Here is a 24,001-nt window from a genome sequence, read left to right as displayed (position 1 = left end):
TTTCATGGGTTTCATTCCAAATAAAAGCATACTGTTTTTTTTAATTATTTTGATGGAATATTAGTATATTTTCAGCGGGTTTATGTTTGCCAGCAAAGCAGTGTTTTGCTAGAATCTCTTGCCAGGAGAAAAGACAACTTATTTTGTCCTTATTGACTGTTTTTATTCAGAAAGCAGGTGACAGCAATCAATTCCAAAGCCATCTACATCTCCAATTATTTTACAAACCCCAGGAGCTAATTACAGCCCTCAGGCTCTGGCAGTCAGCTGACTTCATCATGCGACTTTTTTGGCCATTGCATACCTCTGAGTAATTGTCTATTTATGGAAAATAAATTAATAGCTGCTATTTCTACTTTAAAAAGAGGACCTGTGAGTGAGCGTGTAGGTTGAGGAAGTGGGTTGTAGAGAAAAGGGAGAGAGATTTAAGAGAGTAGGAGGCAAAGGGATCAACTGAAAGAATAAAAGGTGGGGAGGGAAGATGATGGTGAGATATTAAAGGAAAAAGTTAAAATGAAAGGGAGAAAGGAAGCAGGACCCCAGAAAATTGAACAGTAGAAGCAAACATGGCAGCAAATAGCGCGATAGTGTGACAGGAGGAAAAAAGTGAGGAAAATCATAGGAAATAATATTTTAAAATATGATTTGGTATAAACCTATGAAGATAAAAAAAGATGCACTTTTCCCAAACTGGAACTGTATTATAAACAAAGAAAGAGAGGTGCAGTCTGAGTCTCTGGTAGTCCCTGATCTAGTGGAAGGTGTCCCTGCTCATTGCAGGGGGTTGGACCAGATGACCTTTAGAGGTCCCTTCCAACCCCAACCATTCTGTGATTCTGTGCATACCTCTCTAAAAATGCTGTCAGTGTAGATGCTGCCTGCCTTCTTGGCTCGCTTAAGAGGAGAAAGGTTTATCTGTTGCCTTTATTTGTGTTGATTGTGTGATTCTTAGAGACATTAAAACTGCATTTTAGTATGATGCTGCAGTTATCTGCATGAATTAAAAAAAAAAAAACATCCTTTGCTCAAAAGGTTCTAGTAGTCTTTTGCAAATGATATTTCTGATACAGTGGATGTACAGAAGGTTTTGAATTGATGAATATCAGGAAACTTTGCCTACAGGTTGTATAGACAAATCTTTGCCATTGTAAAGACTGTTGCTGCTTCAGTGTCATTGTAGTGTGGTCAGAAGTTTGGGTGTTTTTTTCTCTTCCAAAATTTACCTGCAAAATAACCTCATGAAGGCAGGAGTAATAACTTTTTAAGGATGAAGAGCTGAAGTGATCCCACTGTAATCTGACGTTTCCAGAAATTCTGTCTTAATTTCAAGTGTTGTGCACAGAACTTATTTGTGAGAGAGAGGAATAAAAGCTGTGTGTTAAAAGCATTACCAGTCTCTGTTTAGAAGAGATATTTAGGAAATCACGGCTTCTGGCATAAACTAGAGAGGGAAGTGAAGTGAGCATGGAACCTTATCAACATAACAGCATATGAAATGGGAGTTTTTTAAAAAACCCTATAACTAAGTGCATGGAGCAGGTGTTTTATGAGCACTGAAACAACTGAGATCTGGTTGAAGCTTTCTAAACAGCCTTTCTCTGTTTCACAATTTCAGGAGAGAAAAAAAATAAATTTTTTTGTATACACGTATATGTTCTCTGCCTTCTATTGAAATCTTACTTCTCTTCAAAACCTTTTTTTTTTTTAAAAAAAAGAAAAAATGTATTAAATATGTTTGTTAGGGTGCCAGCTTATTTGGAATGAGATGACAGACTTTTCAGAATCTTGTAAAATAAATGACAGTAACTTAATGTAAAATACTGCAAATTACTGTATATACTAATCACGAATCTTATCTTCTTCACCTTTCAGATCAGCTGTTCCACGTGTTGGCCATGCACATGCGCCTCTACAGTATAGATTCTGCATACAATCCCTGGAGAAAACTAACCCAGCCGATGCAGGATAAGAATTCAGAGCAAGTATTTTTATTTACCAGATACCAATTTTACCTTGTGCCAGAGACATCCCTACAGAGGGACTTTGGGTAACTTGCTGTCTTAATTTAAATTCTCTGTGAGGTAGGCTGATGAACTTATCATCTAAATATTTTATGTATCTATTTGTAAAAATAAATTTTCATATTTCTTTTACATAAAATCGGACATCTTAAAAACACCACTTGCAAGCTTAAGCACATGCAAATTTAATAGCATTGAGTAAGTGGATGATAGGTGCGATGCTGTTCTTGGTGTGGATGCTAGACAAAATTTACATCAGGATTAAGCTCATAAATCATTTATATAAAGTTGGGCAATGACTAATAGCTGTTAGAGACAACATAATTAGGCCTAGTATATGGGAGAAATAATTCTATTTTAAGCAAAAAATGCAAGGATTAACAATATAATAAATGGAGATGTGTATCTGTGTTCCACAAGGACTCATTTCCCTATTTGATTTAAGATCCTTCACTTTTCTTCTCACCATCAAGGCAGAATCTGAAAGGTTTCTTGCCTAAAACCAGATGATTATTTTTCCTCATAAGAGGAAAACAGTAATTTATTTCTTTTTCTCTCTCGACACCCTGAGCATCTTCCTCACAGCTAAGGTCTCCACTTTGTAGCTTGCAATAAGACTGTCTTTTTAGTCCCTGTCCAGCTGTGTATTTGTCAGTGTGTTTCTAGGAGCCTGAGGTGAAAAGCATCGTAGGATTTCAGAAACTGATCTAAAATAGTGATGCCACAATCCTAATCTGCACATCAGGAAAAAATATTGAAACAACTATGTTTGCTTCTAGTTTGAGATTTTAGTGTTTGTCCGTTTGGACCCAGATCTCTTTTTGCAATGAATGTTAGATTATTGCCAAAATTAAACTAGATTAACAGATTAGTTTATAAACCATTAGCAGAACACAGCATTAAGAGTTTTATAACCTGAAAACCTGTGTTATTTGGCTTGCATTCAAACTGCTTTGAGAGTCTGTTTTCATGTGATTCTTCCCTGACCTAGATGGAGCAGTGGAACAAAGTTAATAAATTTGGTGTATGGTTGATTGAGTCATACCAGGCAAAATTAAAATCATGTTGATAGGCTGTTGACAGTCAGAATGGCTGTGGGCCTGATCGTGTACTTCTCATTTTGGTATTTGAAGCGCTTGCTGGCTTTGGAAGCAGCTATGAACAGAGGGGCTGCTTTTTCTGCACATGCATCTTTTTTTCGCCTTTATGGACTTGATGGAATTCATCATGCATTGGTCATACCAAGGTTAGATTGCTGCAAGTTAGATTTCATTAGGCAGTATTTTGAATCACTTAGTAATGGCACTGTCTTGCTCTGCAGGAGGTGTTGCATGTTGGAAATGCATTTGAGCGGCTCTCCTGCTTTCTGCACTGGTTTTCAAGATTTCTTGGTAGACCTCCTTGCTGATACTGATTTGGCACTAAGTCCTAAATAATTTAGGAAGCTGTAACTGAGAGACCATCCATTTTGCCATGAAGTAGTTTACTGTGAGATGCACAAATGCAATCAAGCTGAAATATTTTTGCTCACTTCTTGGAACATTTTTTCTACCTTAGTTTGCAGGCCCCGGAAAACAGCAGAGGAGGCAACTTGGGGACATGTTTTTGATGTGTAAATCAGAGCATAAGATGGATATCCATAATTATATTTTATAAATTTGAAGTAGCAGTTTTACTTGAAGATGGAATTCATAAAATTGATGTGTATGACCTAATTCCACACTTAGAGTCACATAGCCTTTTTTGAGAAATCCAGAATAGCCATTTTTTTCAGGTACAGGAAAGAGTGCTCAGAGCAATTAGAAACTGACACACTGCTGTAGAGAAGAAGATTAATAGGGTGGTGGAGAAAGAACCGTTGCAGATATTAGACATGAATAGCATTCTGCCATTTTGAAGCTAACCAAGTAATCTAAATCATCACCCTGACTGGCACATGAGACACTAAGCAAAGACTTGTAGGGAAAAAAAAAGTCAGTGAGAGGAGAGTTCTGTATTATCTGACTATATTACTGTGATTCCAAACAATTTAACATCAGGAAAGTTACAGGAGCAAATAACTTTAAACTAATACGTTATAATCTTCTATTTAATTTTTACTTAAAATTTTTCTTTCAGTTGAAAGCAATTTTGCAGAGAAGTTAGTGCATCTCTTATTTATTTAAAAAGATAATTTTCAAATCTAAAAAAAACTCCACAAACAAACAAAAAAAGCCTGTGGAATGGGAGTGCCATTGCATTATCTTTTCTCCCTTATTTAATTGTAGTTACTTTAGTTTTAATTGTAAATATTTATGTATATTTAAATAGCCAGATACAGAGCTCACAATATTTAACTTCGTTTTCCACAACCCAGCTATCATTATTTATAAATCATGCCTTAGATTTCGTGTGTCTGGGAGGACTGATCAAAGTAATTTGTAAAAACTCTCACAGAATTGCTCTACTATGCTTCCAAAGCCCTTGCTTTTGCTCGGTGTCATCTTCTACAACAGTACCTAGATTGCTCCATAGTTGAAAACAGCAGCTGAGAGGAAAGGTATGAAGGAGCTCATGCAGTCACACCAAGGTAAAATAGAAATAGAGAGATTCTGAGCAAGAAGATACCTTATCAGAAAGGACCTAAATAATGTGAACTGTTTGAAAGGGGGGGGGGGGGGGGGGGGGCGGGGAGGTAAAGCTAAGTCTGATGAACTGTGAATGGTGTAGTGGGTTCTTTCTCCCATCCAGTTCATATTGTCACATTTAATATACTCTTGGTCCCACAGACTGTGCTTAAGCAAATTGTTCTACTAGGGACAGATCTGGTTGCAATGGTGATCAAATAAACAATTATTGTGCTGTAAGTGGGGAATAATAGCTTCTGGCAGGGGGCAGAGAAGGAGCAGCTGGAGACAATAATTACTAAACCCAGATGTGAATTTAATGGACTAGCCCAAGTAGCCAGAGTTTCAGGAACAGTAAACCTGAAATAAAAGGGTATACATTTTTGTGAATTTACATCTCTACGAAGGCTGAAGTATTTGTGTCGGTTTTGACAGACAGAAAGTGTCAGCAAAGAGCGATTTGGCAAAGCATTAAGGATCTTTGCAGTAGAAGCATTTGTTCAGGGGGGAGCTGCATGATAAACTGAAATGCTGAAATATACTGGGTTATTTTTAGTACAGTGTTTTGCTGATATTTTGTTCTAAGTTAGATCACTTTGGTGATTGTTTGTAGTGTCATACTGGGGCAGCAAATTGCAATGCAGGGGTGGGAATGAGCAACTGTAATGTGGGAACCTCTTAAGTCCCATCTCCATTACAGAACCTGTCGTGAAACAGAAAAAATAAAACAGTTCTTATGAAGATACTCCAAGGCAGACAGAAAGTAGGATGGTGGGACAATGGGACTTAGTTAAGGTTTGTGCAAGAGGTGGTATATACATTCACGTGCCGCAACAGAACTTACGTGATCTATTCAATAAACACACAAATTCTGCCAGAAAGCCCAGTGTCTCACGACATATGTTACTATACGAGGGTTTTGACAGTAATGCCAGCTTCAGGAATACTTGCTCTTGGCTGTTTCTTCCCTCCCCTTTACTGTAGCTCACCATCTTCTTCAGCTGTGCTGGTGTCACTTGGGCAGCCTGCATCATTAACAAAGTCAAGCAACTGAACCTTTCTAAAAATATGGATAATTTGAATAAGTGTAGGAACGGGTGACAAGGGGAGCGCTGGGGGCACCGCGGCGAAAGGGAGAATGGGAGATGCCTAATGTCAGTACTGTCAGTGAAATCCTGTGTTCTATAACAAGAAAAACTGGCCTGCTGTAAAATCTGCTGTGACACAATGAAGAGAAAATACGAAATTGTGATTACATTCTAGAGTGTAGCCAGAATAAATAGAATTCTGCTTTCTTGTCATGAACATCAGAAGCTGTGTATTACTCTGACCTTTCTGCAGGCTGGGATTTGTGGGCTGTATTTCTTATCCTGCAAATTCTGAAGAGAGTATAAATTTGCCCTAGCTGATTAAGCCTTTGTTTAGCTGTATCCATATCCTTGTTGTCTCAGGTTTTCTGTATCTGACAGTTCGAAGGAGTGTGAGGCTCAAAATTTCCAATTTATTTATTGAATTTCTAACTTTATTAATCAGTTGGAGTTAGCATCAAACAAAAATTTTAAGTGTCTGTAGCTGAGAGGAGAGGGAAAGGGGAGCATATATATAAGGAAAGGCCATAAGCAAGTGCTGCTTGTTTAAGAGTAGAACAGAATTTTCTGTTCCTCTGTATCCATTCCTAAAGAGGTGATTCCTGTATAACCTCTATTAGGAGGAGGATGCAGAATACAGAGGCAGAGTTGCTCAGCTGTCAGCTGACAGACAGCTCTGGTATTGGCACAGAGAGAGGTGCAGCCCGATTACCTTGGACTGTTGGAGAGGTCAGTTCTGTAGAGAAAGTCAAGCAAAGCATTTTTCATTTTTGTACGTGTTTGTATTGCACTGTGTAGTTTATTTCCCCCTCTCCCTCCCATTCTTTTGGTGGATACAGAATACAACTATAATGCAATTGAATTATTTTATATTACTTTGGTCCCATCTGCAATTATACTTGCTTTCCTTTTATTCAGTGCTTCTGTGGCACAATTTTTTGTAAAGTCAGTCTTTTCAAATTTTCACATACACATCAGGGATTAACAGGATGCACAATTTCCATAAAACACATTTCTGAACACATTTTATAAATCCAGTTTCAGTGTCATAATGAAGAAGTTGCTCAGGCTCTTAACAAATGACAGAGCAGTTTTGAAGTGCTTCATACACTGCAGCACTTGACATAAACGGGTGCAGCTTATCTAAAACCCTGACATTTAATATGGCTTTACTTCTCCAGTTCATATGAAATGAGTAACTTAGATGAATAATTCAGTTGGTCCTGCATGTGAAAAGGAGTTAATTTGTTTGTGATGTTGCCAGTCAATCGCGGTATTCTGTATATATAAGACTATTTCCTAATTTTGTCAGAACTGGTATTTGACCTAATTGTTACATGACTGTTAAATAATATTGATGTCGATACCCCTGTCAGAAAGAGGTGTTCAACTAAATGTGACCAGAGGGAGTTCGTTGGGGTTTTTTTCTGTCTTAATGGTATTCTACGTTATTTTTTCCCCAAAATTTATATAGAAATTAAAAATGCAAGGTGAGAAGTAATTTAAGAGATGTCCATGGGTTTAAAGTCATTACATAATGAGGGTTATTTTAAAACTCACTGTCATGGATCATAAAATAGAACTAGCTGTAGATAAGAGTAGAATTAGAGACTTAGTGTGATTTGCGTCTTCATTGCCTGTATAATTTTGAAAATGAGACTTGGTAGTGTAATACAAATTTTTGCCCTCATTGTCATCTTTAGAATTAAATACACTGATTTTTAGTATATTTGTAGGAGACTCCCATATATAAATATATATATTTATGTATGTTACAGTGTTTAAAAACAATCGTTTTATCAAATGATTGATGATAGCAAAAGGTGTTATGGATAATGTTTATTCTTTAGCTGACAGGGTTCATTAATTCAAAAGGACCAGTTAGACCATGTTTTCTGTGACTTCATTTTGTAAGACCAGTCAACTGTATGACCAAAAGTGTTTTTAATCCTCCTTTTATGTGACTGCTTCTGCCTGTTAAAATTCCTATCACAGATGACTCCTCCTTTTGTAGAAGTAAGTCTTGAGTTAATTCATTAAGTCAGTAACTATGTAGAGTTCTCCTTCCAACAGTAGCATCTTGTTTACATGCCTCAGAAGTGACAAATTGGTCGTATCCCCAGATTTATTAAAAGGTACTGTAGGATCTTTTGCATGCGTCCACATCCCACCACATGTGGACAGCCTTTTCCCGTACGTGGTCAGCAGGAGCTCGGTTTGTCTGTTGTGCATGTGATAGATGGCACCAAGGGGAGCCGGTGCCTTCACAGAGGTGTCAGCTAAGCACATGGAGTAGCCAGTGCCAGCTGAGTTGGATCAGAGTTTGGTGCTTTTTTGGATCCAACAACAGTTTACCAGCTGTGCTCTGAGAGGGCAGAGCTGAGACAGAAGGTTTAAATGTCTTGTTTGTATGTTTCTTTCCTCAATCTGATTCTGTCCATACAGAAACTTGGGCACTGCTGCAGGGCTTAAGCCTCACTGGGAAACTCTACGGTCTACAGTATCTTGCAGAACAACCAAAAGGAGGAGAGCGAGGCTCTGCTTTTGGGGGTAGATCTTAATATGGGTATATGTATGTTTTCAGTACACTTCATCAGTTGTGGTTTACCTGCAGGACAGTTAAGATTGCTGGAATAAAGCATGAAGCTATCTGTGAAACTGTAGCAGGTGGATGTATTTTGATTTCTGACATTCTCAGATAGGTTTTTTTGGAGGGCGCAGTGAAGTGCCACATGGCATAGAGGCCTATAGCTGCCCTAAGTAAGGGAAGCTCCTACCAGGGGAGGGAAAACTGGTTTTCCTGTGGTTTCTGACCAGTGATAAGAATGACAGAAGAGGAAGATAAAAGGATTAAAAAGCCTAAGGAGTGATAGAAAGAAAATGCCCTTCCAGAAGGACAGCATTTCAATCACACGGCAATTGAAGGGAGCTCGGTAATGTGCGATGCTTTCCTTTGCAATATTCACATCTGTTGAGGACTCTGTTTTCCATGGGAGATCCAGGGTCATTAGACTAGGCTTCACAATACGCTCCTGTAGTGCAGATAAGGATTGCAAACGTACACCTCTGCCCTTGATTACTCCGTTGGCATTCAGCCAGCTAGTGCCACCACTGTTTGCGAATGGGAATAAGAACCCAAACAGCACTTTCTTTTGTGTGTGTTGCAGAAGGGGAAAGGTGACAATGGATGATGCATATTGCATTGTACCGGCCTGCTCCTGCTTGAGATCTCCTTCAGGCTCCCAATCAATTAAAGAGGGGAATTATTATTTTTTTTCCCACCATTTGGACTCTGCTGTTGAACCTACATAATACTGTTGGTTGGAATATTGTTGGATACTGCTATACAAAGCTAGAAAGATACTACCTCCTATCTGCAAACATTTTATGCTTTTAAGACTACAAGATGCTGTTATGTCATTCAGTGAATCTGAGTGGTTCAAAAGCTTGCAGTATCTTGATGTGCTTACTTGCTGTCCCTCTAGCTATAAGGGGGTTTTAATAAAGACTGTATAAAATTGCGTAATCCCATCTGTGATGGCTGCTTCAGTCATCATTTCCTTACGTAAAAGAAAGCAATACCTTTTCTAAAGTCTCAGTGTTTTCCAATAGGAGCAATCCTTGTAACATCAATGTAATTTGAGGATTCGTTGTTACAGCGTGGATATATGGATAATTGTGAAATGCCGTGCTTTGAAAACCAATTAAATTACTATGTTACTATGCAGTATATTTTATTACTTTAGAACATAAGTTCTGAAAGTGAAATGCTGAATGTTCCTTGAGTCTGTACATAGAAATTAACTTGTTCAGGCAGTTTTGGAAAGTTTTAAAATTAACAAGAATGAGATACCCAAGTGGTAAATTCCTCATGAGTTATTACAATCTATTAGTAACATTAAATGGTTTTAAAATCAAGATCAGTTAGTGAATTGTTAGGTATTTGGTTTCCATAAGCTTGATATCAAATGTAATACTATTTAAAATAAAATGCAAAATAAAATATGAAAAATAAAAATGGGTTTATAGTATCAGAAGTGATTTTCTTTGGGTTTTCTTTGTAGGCTGATAAGTGAAGAGCTGCCAGAAGTTCCTGTGCTTTACAGAGATGTCTCATCCCTTTTGCTTATCCAGATTTTAACAATGCCTCAACCATTGCACAAAGGTAAGTTACAAAAGTATGTATATTTAGATGAGTATGTATATGAGGCTGTATTCATGGTGACTTCCAGGATAGTAAATTGTAGCTGGTCTACCGTGTGTCCTAAACTAATGTTTCTGCCTTATCTATAGAAGGTGGCATTGGACAGAAATTTTTGTTGTGGGTTGACAGGTTTATCTGTGTCCTCTGTCTTCTCACCTTATCAGTCAGCCTATTCAGTAAAGATATAAGAGCTGAGCAAAAACTGTTATGTACCTTTACTGAAGGAAGTGTCCTTTGTTTGACCTTCATCTCTTTGCTTAGAGGGGCAGCTCAATACTTCCAAGTTGAACTCAGTGCCTAAGGGTGAAAGACACTAATTTAGTCTGAATTTCAGACTTTAAATTGCAGCAGTCTTACATAGTAAGAGGTCATATATGAAGATGATAGCTGCTGTAATGCAGCAACTTCAATGGAGACAGCTTATAGTATAATTTGGAATAAATACTAAATACATATTTAAGAACATTTTTTTTTTCGTGGCTAACATCAAAACTGTTTTAAAACCAAAATTTATTTCTGTTTGAAAGGAACAGCTGAACCTGGTCCATCTTGCTAAAAGACAGTATATGCTCCAGAAGATGGGGTATTTCACACCCTATGGTCTCTGGCTTTATTATTTATAGCTATACCTCTATTTTAAAATGAGGACAAACAAACAAATATCTTTTTACTACTTCACTGACAACGAACAGAGCATCTGTTTTGGGGTCTGTGTGGCAATGTTGATATCTACTGAGTTTTGGTAGTTTTTGAATAGGTAAATACAGGAATAGTTTGCTCTTGATGTATACACCTAACTTATAAAGTATAGTAGAAATTCTTTCCCCTGAAGAGGTGTTCAGTCCTCACTACGAAATGTTCAAATTCAGCTCAAGTGACTCTGTATCTGCTAACATGTGGGTTGTGTTTTTTTGAATCAGTGTGTATGTTTGTGGATTAAGTATGTCCAATAAATTACTAAAATATGAGAACACTAGGATAGTATAATATTTTTAGTAGCGAAGCCTATTGTCAAAAATATACCTTTTTTTTTTTAAATACAGTTTTAACTTAGATTAACTTTTATTGGAAAGACTTAATAAAAGCAGAAAACAAAACTTTAATAAGACTAACATCTTCCAAAATACAGGGAAAGGATTGGTAAAGCCAAAGTACAAACAGTGGTCTTCTTGTAGTTTATATTCAAGCGCTGAAAAACGCCATTTATGAAGGTATACCTTATCCTAGGAAAGATTATATTCAATTAATTGTAATGTATCCTGTGGAGAATTCTGTAAAATACCATGTATCAGCAGCATGTTTTGCCTTTGCTCTTAGGTTTAGCGTATGTTGCAGTTGAAAGGGAAATGGTAAGTGGCAGGAAGAAGATACAACTACTTCAAATCTTTGAAGCATTAAATTGGAAATAAATTGCCATTTATCTTTCTAATTTTTTTTCATCAAAATGGTTAGGCAGAATAAAAAGAAAGTCTTTCATGATTCTTTGTCCTGAGGTATAGAATGGAGTCCAGGAAAAACAGGTGATAACAAATTTGTTTAGAACTTCTGTAATGGGTGTGTAGGTCACAAGAGTTGAATTTGATATCGTTAATTCTTGGTAGAGAGGTGAGGCATGACAGAGGTGAAATGGCTTGTGCAGGGTCACGTGGCAGGTCAATGGTGGGGGTGACAAAATCTACATTTGACCATACTGCTTCCTGAACTTTCTGTGCTGCTGCAGTCTGGTGCAGAATGCTGTGGTAACGGTGTCAGAACACTAACAATGAAGGAAGAATCTGCAGGCTTTAGAATCCATGAAATATTTTATTCCTCTTTTAGCATGGACACTGCTGTAATGGTGCTGGTTTTGCAGTACCATTTATTAGGTATGTTGATGCATTCAGAGAAACCACATTTTTATCCTTACAGGAAACTAAAACGATTCATCAAGTATTAAATCTTCTTCATGTTTGTACTCAAAATCCTTTTTGTTCACACAGTGGGTTTTTAAAAAAAAATACTGAGTGCTCTGTAAGGGGGACTCAAACTTCATCGCTTGCCCATCAGATACAGCACTAGGAATTGCATTAACTACCCTATTAAGTGTTGGATGGGTGTTGCTCTCTTTTTCAATCCAACATCGATTAAAGCAATAAAAATGTCATTACTGCTCAGCCTCTTCATTCAGACAGGAAAATTGATCTGAACCCATCACAAAGAAAGACATTACAAATTAAATCTTCGGGGTTTTTTTTATTTATTGTGGGACAACTTTGTAGTGGAGGTCAGACCATTTACAAGCATTTACTAATATATAAAGAAGGGAATGAGAAAGATAGTGTGTACCTCCTGTGTAGTTTAACCAGCAAAATAAATACTATGTTCAAGATACTAAAACCATCTGTGAAAATTGAGTTTGACACTAGAACTAGGCTTCCTATGCTCAGCATTTTGAAATTGTACAAGACTAAATATGTAATAATCCACATAGGAGTTTCTGGTTTAATTCTGTGGCAGTTGTACAAACAAAAACAAAAAACAAAAAAACCCAACCCAAACAAACAACAACAACAAAAAGGCAAAAATCAACCACCAAGATGAAGTTTGTGCAGAAGTCAGGACTTCTTAGGAGTGACCCAGATGTGGGAGCATGTGGTTTTTGTCCAGCTCTGGATTCTCAAATAACATAATTCATGGTCGTTTATGAGTCACATACATGTAAGTAAACACAAGAACGTGAATACTTTTGAAAGCATAATATATGTCAGATATAATATTTCTGGGGAATTGAACACTTATTATTGAGGTGAGGATAGGGTCAAGGAGTAATCATGTTTAATAGAAAACAGATTTTTAAAAATAGAATAGTTCTAGAGGGTGCTGGGGCACCCAGTGTTGAGCACTATGTCACCCCGTCAGCAGACCAGAAGGAGAACTGGCAGATGAAGTGGGCTGTGGCAGGTGGGTGCACGCTGACCAGCAGTCTAGTTTTGCTGGTGTATGTGCAGTCACTTACATACATGCTTCCACAGTGTAAAACTGATCTCTACTGCTTGTACCTGCTATTGAGACAGAGCTCAGCACTTGGGTTCAGTTCTAGCTACGGTTGTAGACTCTAGCTCAGGCCCGAGAGGCAGTTTCTACAGTTCTGTGAGTGCATGTGGTTTAATCTTGTAGATCTCAGTCCCAGAAAATTTACTGAAAGCTTGCTTGCTGTTACTTCTCAGGAGGAGGATTGCTAACAAAACGGAGGTTTCAGCAGAGGAAAAAAGTAGGGCCTAAAATCTCATGGGATCTGGTGAATTCTCCTGGGGAAATGCAGAGAGGAAAAATTATTATAATGCTGTGTGCTCTAGAATGGGGCAGATGAAATATAGCAGCATTTGTTGTCACGTTTCGTGTAAGCTCCATAAGGTAATACAGAAAAAAGTTACACTTTTAGTTACGTAGTTACAAATAATCATTTAGGTGGTTAAATTGTGCTTATTGTATATACTCAGTGACATTAAAAAGTTTCAAAATCCATGTCTGCACTGATTTGTAAACATTTGTTACATAAAAAAGCAATTGTTATTTTGCAAATTTTATTATATACTGAAGTCCTGGCAGTGTGTGCTTTAGAACCCAGTGGTGGGTTTTGGTATTAGATGCAGGAAAGGAGAAGCAAGGAGTTTCATCTCCCTTACCTCCTTTTCATTTTCACATACAAAGCTTGTTTAAATCCTTTGGGAAGAGAGAACGAGTTTAACCCGATTTTTGTGAGGTTCTTATGTAAATAAAATTGTTTTGTTTTACTTCAAAGCCTGAGAGAACTTTCTAAACCCCTCATTTTTGTGTACATTGTTTTAGGTATGTATTATAGTTGTTTCTGCTTAAGGAATGGTATAAGTGATGATAGAAACTTCTTTGTTCTGCCTAGATTTTAAAAAAATCAGATTATTTAGGATGGGAAGTACAACCTAAAGTAAAAAAAAACAACCCAACTTTTTTCTTGTTCCAATGCTAGGAAGTCTTATTTTGCCTCTGTTGCTAGCTTCCCCAAAAGGATTTCAAAGCTTTTCTCCTGCAGCCTATATGTAGGAGATAATTATATTTTAGATATTATGAAAAATTTTAAACAATAAAGATATTTCAAAAGAAGGTAAGTTCTAAAATGGTGGTCTGTCTTTTGTCCTTCTTATGTATTCATGTGAGGTCCAGTAAAAATAGGTACTCACTAAAGAGTCATTTGTAGCAAGTCTTGAAGTCTTGAATGGCTGCATCCACACACCTGGAAGTGAAGGGACAGAAACTGAAGCATGCTAAATGTCCTTCTTGCAGTGATTTCTTTGGGAACTTAACTTTTCCACTATTTGTATGAATGTACCTTGCTCCAGATGATCTAATCATTGCCAGAAGAGATGGTAGGATATGCATTTGCTTACATCTACAGCACCCAATTAGTGTTTACTATCGGCAATCAGTAGTTGAACTTGATGTAACTTTTGGACAAAATAGAATTTTGTAATACAACCAAGTTCCTAGGAGGAAGTCACTGCTGATCAGGATTGTGATGAACATATAGAGCAGTGGAAAATTACAGCCCTGTACTTGTTCTGTTCACTATAGCTGCCAAGTCATTTCTGAAAGCCAGTAAATATATTTACATTGTTTGGTATTTTTGGGGGGTTTGTACTTTTTATGTAGTGCTTGCTTTTCATTTGAGAAGCATCAGCTCCATAACTACAGACTCTGTAATCAGTATATTTGCTAAAAAAATCAAATGTTTAAAAAATACTTTTTTTGTTTTACAGAACACTTCACCTGCATTATAAAAGTGCTGTTCACTTTACTGTATACTCAAGCTTTGGCAGCACTTTCTGTTAAATGCAGTCATGAGGATAGAATGGCATGGAAAGAGTCAGGAGCTCTCAAAAAGGTTGGTTGATTTATTAAAACATTTATGAAATCTTGCTTATGAATTTCTGGTAGGAGTCTAACAGATACTTCTGCTTTGCATGTCATAATTTGCATCTGCTTCACAAAAATCCAGTATTTTGTTCTTGCGTGTGCAGTTTTTGCAGGTTTTGGTATGTGATGAGACTTAAAAGCTTCACAATTAACTATCTAGTTCCAGAACTGAGTTTCAGATTTGGGGTTGTATCTCTGTAGTTTCATTCTTGAGTGTGTTGCAGTGGTATCAAGTAAGTGCAGCCTTTCTTCCTGTGAGATTGAAGCCTTCCTAGATAAACCGTGGGTTGATTTGCTGCACTCTTTTACAGGAAAAGCAGGCAAGCTTGGTGGTGGGGGAAAAAACTCCTGTCTTTTTCTTATTCTTTCATACTATTTGTGGCTAGCCATTTAAATTTCTCTCAATATGTGGTCTAGAGTGCTCATGTGATGAAGAGGCAGAGAAGGAAATCTGCAGACTAGGCAGGTAGATATTTCACTATCTTTTCCTTGCCTTTTGATAGTATTTACAAGTAAAGTGAAGGTGCGTTTTGCTATTTCAGTTCAGCCGATTGAATGCTAGTTCCCACTACAAAACAGAGTTCCCTGCACTGGCATTCGTTTAATCCCTCAGTGAGCTTTCTGCTCCATGGTTTGATTGCCCAGAAGGTCAGAAGAGTGCCAATGCCAGACCAAGGGAAAGGATGGAAGTGCTGGGGCCAGGAGAGGAAGCAGGTGGAGGGGTACCCCTCTGTACAGCAGCCGGGCTGGCTGTAAAATGAAATGCGCACTGAGAAGCATGACCTGCTCTTCACATACAAGTTAAGATTTGTCATACTGGTCGGTCACAATTCCAAGGTATTAAGGACAAATTATCTGCTGGCCAAACCACTACTATGCAGGATCTTTTTTATTCTGGACTTCCATTTTTCAATATATTGTCATTTTCTTAGGATTTCAAGAACATTTGCTTGCTGTTGTTGCTGGTGAGGGTTTTTTCAGTTTTTCTGTTTACTTAATTGGTTCCCAAGTCATAGATGATTTTGCAGTTGAAAGTTTGTGGTAGAAAGCATATAAATGAATTGTTACCAGTTTATATTCTTTATAGTCCTTATGATAAACATGGATTGCCTTTTTCTTAGTAGCAGAGGTTGGCGTTTATCTGAACATGTACAGTGAGAGATTATATTGTATGAAAATAGACTTGGGGCACGTGGTAGGTGGGCTTGCTACCTATTAATACTAAGTTGTTTTCTTATAGAAGCATGTGAAAGCATTTGCTTTGCATAAAGGACTTTGTTCTTGAGGCTTGCAAATTATGGTAATGGCTCAGAAAATGGATTTATGAAGTAGCTTGATATTAAAGACAGTCCATTTTAGTGGAATTTTCTTACGGATTATAAAGCCAAGTGGAAAATAGTAGCACATTAAACAGTGTGTTACTGTGAGTGGATGTTGTGATTTAGTGTAATTCAAGTAACACAACGGAGTAACTTCTGTCAATTTGAGAATTTTTACTTCTCTTCTGTGAGAAGCCAGTTGAAGACTGACCGTTTTCGAAGTGGGAGGAGAGCACAAGAGGTAGGTAGATAGGATCACTGCTACCTGCTGCATATGAGCTGTACTGATAGCATCTCTCTTTCCCTTAAGAGCATTCTCTTCCTTCCTCTTGTCTGTCTTGTGTGGATCATCTTTGTACAAAGGTCCAAGTTCTGACAGCAGCTTGGCAGTATGTGCGTGGGGTGATCTCTGCATGATCCTCAGGCATTCAGGGACTCCTACATTTACTTCTTTCTTGGCTTCCATCCCACTCCAGTGATAATCCACCCCAAGTGTGGAGGCTTTGCAGAAGTCAGATGTGCAGGTTTGCCCTTCTCCAGATGTTTTTCCAGTTTCCTGCCCCTCCTCCTGCATAATGTTGCTGACTGGACCCTGTGTGTGTGCAAGAGACCTCTGAGCACTGAGGAGTGGCCAGTGGTGACTGAACAGCTCCCTGTTCCTCTCCCCCAGCACTCTGGCAGCCCTTCTCGAGCCTAACCACAGTCCTCAGATGAATTCTTTCTCTTTGCATGTCACAAGGGAAGCTAGTTTTTAGTCTAGGAATCCCAAGTTTCTTGAAGCCCAAATGGTTTAAAATGTGTGGTTCTGGCTGGCTTTTTCTTATGTGCTGGTAATAGTGACATTTTGATCCCAGGATGATTACACAGATCACATCTTGTGTAACTTCTGTCTGTGGGTAATGCCAAGTGAATCTATTTCAGTTTGGTGTTCCAGACACTAAATAGGAGCTGAAGTCTTTCCTCTATAGTCATGCCAAATGATCAAACTACACTGAGCTTAGTTTCTCAGGAAGGCTGAGGGGTGAATATTCTGCTTCTGATTCCGAGCTTCACGCTCATTGTCTTTGTGAGATGCCTTATGGTGTCATAAGAAGCACACTGTAAATGTCTGTGGAGTAAATTTCTAGGAATAATGTAGATAAAAGGTTTGTCCCAACTGCCAATGTAAATATGTGTTGCCTTCTGGTTCTTGGACTATGCGCACAAACAGCATGTCTGCTTTCCTGATGCTGAAAGGTAAAGACCACATCTAAAATCAACAATTGTAATTAATGTCAAAATGCACTAAAGAAATCAACTGATGAATTATATACATTATGTACTGAAGTCTTTATGTATTTAATCTTACGTTGGAATGTTTTTAAAGAATCCCAGTTACATTCCACTCCCTCGTTGTTTGTTATGTTGGTGATACACAAACAGAGCTCAAAATTCACATCCAGTCATGCTTTTCCTGGGTGGAATTTATTATGACTTAAAAGTATTTATGGGAATACTGCTTTCTATTTCTGATGGCTTTTGCTATTTATTCTTTTCACTAAATATTTTTTTCCATCTGTAGTAGATATTTTTTCATTCCAAACACAACTTTCCATTTTCTGATAGACTCATTCAACTTAAAATACAGTTTTGTAACTCATTCTGGTTGGTACATTTTAGAAAGTTAGCTTTTTTTTTTTTTTTTAAGTTAGTTGTATTAGAGTTCAAATTCTGTCAAGACACGGTGTATCCATAAATTGATTCTTCCTAATTTTCAAGTAAGCTTATTTATACTCACAGAAAAAACATGGAAGATGCAACATTATAGTCTTCTCATATAATGCTCAGTTTAGAACATACGTAATTGAAGTAGCAATTTGTGTTTCTCTCTAAGCTAAATGCAGTCCCCTTCTGTAGAACTGTATTTTCTTTTTTCAAGCAATGTGTATCTTCGTAGGTCAAAATCCATGTGTTGATCAAAAGGAAATGTACTTCATCACTGTTATTTTTACAGGAACTTTTTTTCTCCTTTTCATGATCAGTGCATTTTGGATTTCTTTCCCTCTTATTTGCAGAATACACCCAGTGGAGAGAAATCTTGGGAGGTATTGCTGGGTCATGTGATCAGTGAGCTGTCTAAGGGGAAGATATACGAAGAAGGAGAGACTGAAGAAATAACAGTGGTATTGGCAAATCTCTTGAGAATTTATCCAGCATGTCCTCTTTCTGGCTTTTGTTTTTCTTAGCCTTGCTATAATGATTTTTCTCTGATCTTGCTAAACACTGCACTACAACTCTTTATTTTCTAGATCAAAGCACATCCCTTTGGGACCATTCGCCTGTGCAAATCTTTCTTTTAGTAATATCATATATGGCCAGTGCTGTGTTGAGAAAGTTACTGACAAACACTTCTTATAATTGTGGGTTTTAACCGTATGTATGAAAGACCTTTCAGAAACTTGGAAAATTGTATATTTAAGCAGAAAAAACATTTGTTAAGGGAGAAAGAAAACCCAGAGTTCTTTCCGATTATTAGTGAAATGCTGGCCTTTGGAATGTACGTTTGATGCAGTGATTTATATAGTATGCTTAAATAACATTTGGTTCATATGGAGTTTCTTACATAGGAGACAACTTAACTGGGGCAGAATTTGGTAATTGCTTCCTTCCCCTGTAGGTAAATCCTGACTCCGTAGAGTGCTATCTGCAACAGTTCTGCCTGCCATTCCTCAGGATCACAAGCCTTCTTCAACACCATCTTTTTGGAGGGGATTTACCTAGTTGCCAGGTACAGATTGAGAGGGACACGCTCAAATGTTTCCATTTAAAAGCTAGAGATCAAAAATCAGACTTTTAAGGTGTCTTTTTCATGGTATGAATTCTATATCCTAAGGTGGTTTTTTTTAATCATGTTTTATAGCATTGCTCTGTGGCATTGTTTGACTTCTATAAATTTGTTTTTAAGGCACTTTCTCTGAAAAATGGTACTGTATTCTTAAAATTCAGCAAATACATGCTTATTTTGTCAGGTTGTAGATGCCAATCTCATAAAATACCAATGCACTTGTAAAACTTGTCCACCATTTGCAGAGATGGCGTAATTTCCACACAGACTAGAATTCAATCCTGATTTTGCTTAATGCCTGTTACTACTTGGACTTTATTCTCAGAGGCATTGCAACAGCAGATAATTATGTTTCATTTCCATGACTGATTTAAGTAGAGTTTGCTGCGGGTGAGCTCACTTGTTTTGTTGCCTCAGGATCATGTCATCTCTAAACCAGCTACAAGGCAGTTTGGGGTGCTAAACAGGAAGATAATTATTGGATAGTTTGGGGGTTTTTTTTTGTTTGTGTTTTTTTGATTTGTGGGTTTGTGTGTGTTTTGGCTTTTGGGGTTTTTTTTGTGGTTTTTTTTTGTCCTGATCAGGTTTTTTGTATTTCGATAATCCAGTTTGAGGTAATCTGTAAAAAACAGAAGCTTTTCTGTGTCTCTTAACGTGAACATGACTACTAGCACCGTTGTACTAGAGTGTCTTTACATTTTTTTATTGAAATAGATAAATTTTTAATAAACTATTTAAAAATTCAAAGTGTATCTATTAATCTAAACCTCTCTGGTTTCATCCCTAAAAGGAAGATGAAGAATTCACAGTTCTTGCAAGCTGCCTGGGTCTATTGCCATCTTTTCAGTCAGCTCATCAGTTCACCAGTGCCTCTTGTCTTGACTGGCCTGTGCCAGCATTTGACATGGTATCACAGTGGTGCTCAGAATTGGCTTCATTTGCAGATAGACATCCAGATCAAGTAAAGGTATGTAGCAAAATTACTTCTTCCAAAATAGTCCTGATGTGAAAGCAGCTATTTATTGCTTGATTCACTATGCATATACACTGTTGTTTTGCATGAGGATCTGAGAACCTGACTTGTAAATGAGAGAGAAATTGTAATCAGAATTATTAGTTAGTGGATGTAGGTTGGATTGATTAAAAACAAGAATAAGAAAACCTCTCTGGTTTTTATATGATTGCTGGAGACAGAAAATGGAAAAGATATCCTTGGATGATACTAAGATACCCATATTTTCTGCACCTGAAACCTATCTAAGAGCATGTAATAGAAACTTTGCCCTTTAAGAAAATACTTACCAGAAGTTCTTCTTGCCTGTTAGATATTATTGATGTTTTTGAGCATCTTCAAGTAGCAATATCGAAAAAGATCAAAAGCATGAAAGTTGTTTATTAGTTGACTGATAAAAGATAGTACATCTTCTCTGAAGGTTGAAGAAACAATGCCAAGACTTGAATTAGTACAATTAGAGTATCAGTTGTGAAATTGAAGTGTTTCAACAGTACTGCATTGTTTTTATGAAGAAACTGCATCTGAACAATTCAGGTTCCTATCTCTCCTGAGTTTGTAGTGTCAAAGAGGCAAACCAGATGCATTCTTCACTCTGCAACATGATCTGCACCTGCCTTTGCATGTTTGCTGCCATGAATTAGGCTATTGTGAATGAAAATTTAAATATTCACATTGATCTCAAAACACAGTTGCTGCCAGTCTGATAGGCATTTTGAGAGATTGCAGTGAAACTGATAGTGTTCTTTCCATGATTGAAAAGGAACTGGGTGCAAATGCAATATTCCTTTTTATTTTTTCCCCAAAATTAGGTTTTGAGGTCATGCACTCTTCAAAAGCTTTACACCTTGCAAGACAGATCCCATCTGATCCCTGTGCCCATCAATTATAAACCCAGTAAAAATGAGTAGGTTGAAGGAAAACACATTACTGTCTTAAAACAAAACAAACCAAAAAATACCCATAAAGTTGGGCAGTGTTTGTAAGAGCAAAAGAGAAGAGTTAGGCTTTGAAACCAGTATTTAGGTAGTGCCTAAATTTGTGGGTACTGCTGATTTCTTAATGGCCTCAAAATCTATGGGTGCCACACAGTTTTGAAAATCAGGCAGATGTCTTCAAATCCCATTTACAGAGCCTAACTTCAGTTCTGGTTTTCAAAGTTTTAGTCTAAATTTTAGCTAGGACATAGCTTTTGTAGTCAGTGCCAGGGTTTGTAAGCAATGGAACACCATTGCCAAGGCAACTTAGTGTAGCAAGTGGGAGTCTTCCCTGTAGGTTGCTCCTAATCCTCTTGTTTTAGCTTTGAAGATTTTTGCACTTTAAAAGTATCACATTTAGACAAGGTCCTTGTGAGAATGCTAGTGTCTGTTTTGCACCCCTTACAAAAGCTGAAATGTGACACAGCTGAGGAGGGTGTTCAGCCAGAGGCAGGTGACTATTGCAGTGCTACTATTGCCTTTTAAATTTGTGAAATGCAGAAGTGGGAGATTTTTTAAACTGCATGCTTGCTTTCGTTGGTATTCTCTACTCTTAGAAAATATAAATGCATAAATGAACATGCAAAACTGATATATTGTTCTGCTCTTATTTGTAGGCTTTGCTTATCCAGGAACCTAAGTGGGACTTGCCACGCCTCCTTCAGCTGCCTGAGAATTATAATACCATTTTTCAGTATTATCACAGAAAGACTTGTACTGTTTGTACCAAGGTTCCTAAAGATCCTGCTGTTTGTCTAGTTTGTGGTACTTTTGTATGCTTGAAAGGACTGTGCTGCAAACAACAGAGTTACTGTGAATGTGTACTGGTAAGAGAGAGTTAATTCAAGTTCTGTAATTGAGTCTCACACTCATGGATAGTTTTTAACTCCATTGCTCAGTTTTGATGGTTTTCTTTCCAAAATGTGTTTATAGAATCTAATATTGTTTGGGTTGGAACAGATCTTTAAAGGTCATCTAGTCCACCTCCCAGTAATAATTTTTAGTGCTTATTTCCAATAGATGGACTAGACTGGATAGATGGATTCTAGAAAGCAATTTTACTCACCTTTTGAAGCCCATAGCCTGTTTCACCTGTTTGAAAAACTCTTACAAAGCCATTGGGTGTAATGTTGACACATTGCTTTGATTGATAATGAGTTGAGATTTGTCTAAATTCTGGTTGTTCTTATATTATTTTAATTCTCCTGTTTTGTTTCTTGCTTTCTGCATACCTAAGAATATCAATGTATGGTGGTTTTTTTTTTCCTTTTATAGAGTACTTTCTGATATACCTGACCATCTACTAGTGATCTACAGACTATAGCTAGATAAGCATCATTTTAAGGCCTCTGACTTAATTCAGCAGCAAAGTTTTCTAGTCATCATATATGTAAATTATTTCAGGAGCCTGAGTGAGACAGCATCTAGTGTTGTTTTCCTGTCTATGATAAAGTTTTGCTTTGAAAGCTGTTCTGTTTTGTGCCATAGAACTGTTAGCAGAAGGCTGGAACTACATAGGTTTACAAAACTATGAGGGGAATTTGTTGGGGAGATACTTATAAATGGGGCATAAAAGTAAACCCCAAGAAATGTCAGAGGAGTCTTGGACCTTTCTGAAATTGTTTGAACTCACCTTTTTCTCTCATACTGCTAATATGGTGGGAGAAGGAGGGTTGGTTGAAATTTAAGATAGAATTAATAGTTAAATTTAAGATGTCAAGCTTCATGAGAACAGAAAGTTACTAAAAAAAAAGAAAATATATAATTGCATTTTATTATAGTTGATGGGATTATAGCCTCTAATTGTACTAAAACTATATAGGAAGAGCTCATTTTTTAATTGCTAAAATGAATTACTACACATCATGCCATTCATCTCTATGAATGGCATAATGAAACAAGCAAGCATTATAAAAAAAAAATACTTTTTACTAGATTTGTAGAGCTATAGACTAGACCTGTGAACACAGATAAATAAATGTTTACCCATACAGACTATTTTAAAAGAGATAATGCTAAGTTTTTCTGAATACTTTCTCTTATTCCTGCCACCTGTGAAAAATAATTTGGTAACGCTATACAGTTTGCTATACAGCAACAAATTCAAAATATTGTAGAGAATATTTTTGCTCATTTTTGTTAGATAGTTCTATTTTTACATGATAATAAGTATTGTCCATTATTGACTAGGGAACTGGTTTTGTATGCAGGTGTTGTTATGGCAGCACAAGACATGGAGTTCTAGTTTGCTTGGAGAGTTTGGGGGCAGGCTATCCTTTGTCAAACTGTTTCCTAAGAAATAATTGTATGTTTATTTCAAGCAAAACTAATTACTAATCTGTAAATCCTTTTTGTTACAAAGTTTACAGACACTAACAGAATCTTTGCACTCTTACCTTTCTACATCCATAATACTACAGCATTCTCAAAACTGTGGAGCTGGGACAGGAATATTTCTTTTGATTAATGCATCTGTAATCATCATCATACGAGGCCATCGTTTCTGCCTTTGGGGTTCTGTTTATCTAGATGCACATGGTGAAGAAGACAGAGATCTTAGGTAATGTTTTCATTACAGGTGTGTTTCTTTGTTGCTCCTCTGTGTAGATCAACTTTATGTTATGCAATACATGCAATAACAGATAATAATAGATGTATACCTTCCTTGAGTGGAAAATGTCCGTTTTACTGCAAGTTGGACTGACTTTTTTTTTTTTTCTTGGCTCAGAGGCAGTGTAATCATGATCATTGAGTTACACACACCAGGCACCCAACAGACAGATTCCTGTGTTGTCATTCCCAATGACAGTCAATTCTGAGTGTTGCGTTGGGAAACTCTTCTCTCCCACAGTTGTTGTTTGGCCTTTAATCAAATGAAGCAGTTGGATTCCAGCGTAGGGAAGGAGTGTAGCATCCAAGCTACACATGCCTGAGAGCACAAGAGATGTTTTCTGGATTCTGCTATCCAAGAGTGAGGAAGCAAAGTCCCAGCAGTTACCTTATTAAAAAGCAAAACCAAAA

At 37.2% G+C, this 24,001-nt stretch overlaps 1 protein-coding gene across 6 annotated transcripts in view; it reads left to right on the top strand.

Annotated features, from left to right (window-relative positions):
- Positions 1 to 24,001, top strand: part of UBR3 (ubiquitin protein ligase E3 component n-recognin 3) — a 333,487-nt gene that overhangs the window by 89,358 nt on the left and 220,128 nt on the right. For 3 of the 6 annotated variants that reach the window (XM_080398894.1, XM_080398890.1, XM_080398879.1), the window contains 8 exons: positions 1,873 to 2,047; positions 9,780 to 9,880; positions 14,692 to 14,816; positions 18,222 to 18,329; positions 18,824 to 18,934; positions 19,782 to 19,958; positions 21,598 to 21,807; positions 23,401 to 23,540. In XM_080398894.1, the coding sequence (XP_080255020.1) occupies positions 1,873 to 2,047; positions 9,780 to 9,880; positions 14,692 to 14,816; positions 18,222 to 18,329; positions 18,824 to 18,934; positions 19,782 to 19,958; positions 21,598 to 21,807; positions 23,401 to 23,540 (1,147 nt within the window). Of the gene's footprint in view, positions 1 to 1,872; positions 2,082 to 9,779; positions 9,881 to 14,691; positions 14,817 to 16,362; positions 16,409 to 18,221; positions 18,330 to 18,823; positions 18,935 to 19,781; positions 19,959 to 21,597; positions 21,808 to 23,400; positions 23,541 to 24,001 lie in introns of those variants that run through there. The other 3 variants (XM_080398895.1, XM_080398896.1, XM_080398897.1) reach the window with 3 other exon arrangements.

The sequence above is a fragment of the Falco punctatus genome (assembly GCF_963210335.1).
Source record: "Falco punctatus genome assembly, chromosome: 8".
NCBI lineage: Eukaryota > Metazoa > Chordata > Aves > Falconiformes > Falconidae > Falco > Falco punctatus.
This window is presented reverse-complemented; position numbering and strand designations above follow the sequence as displayed.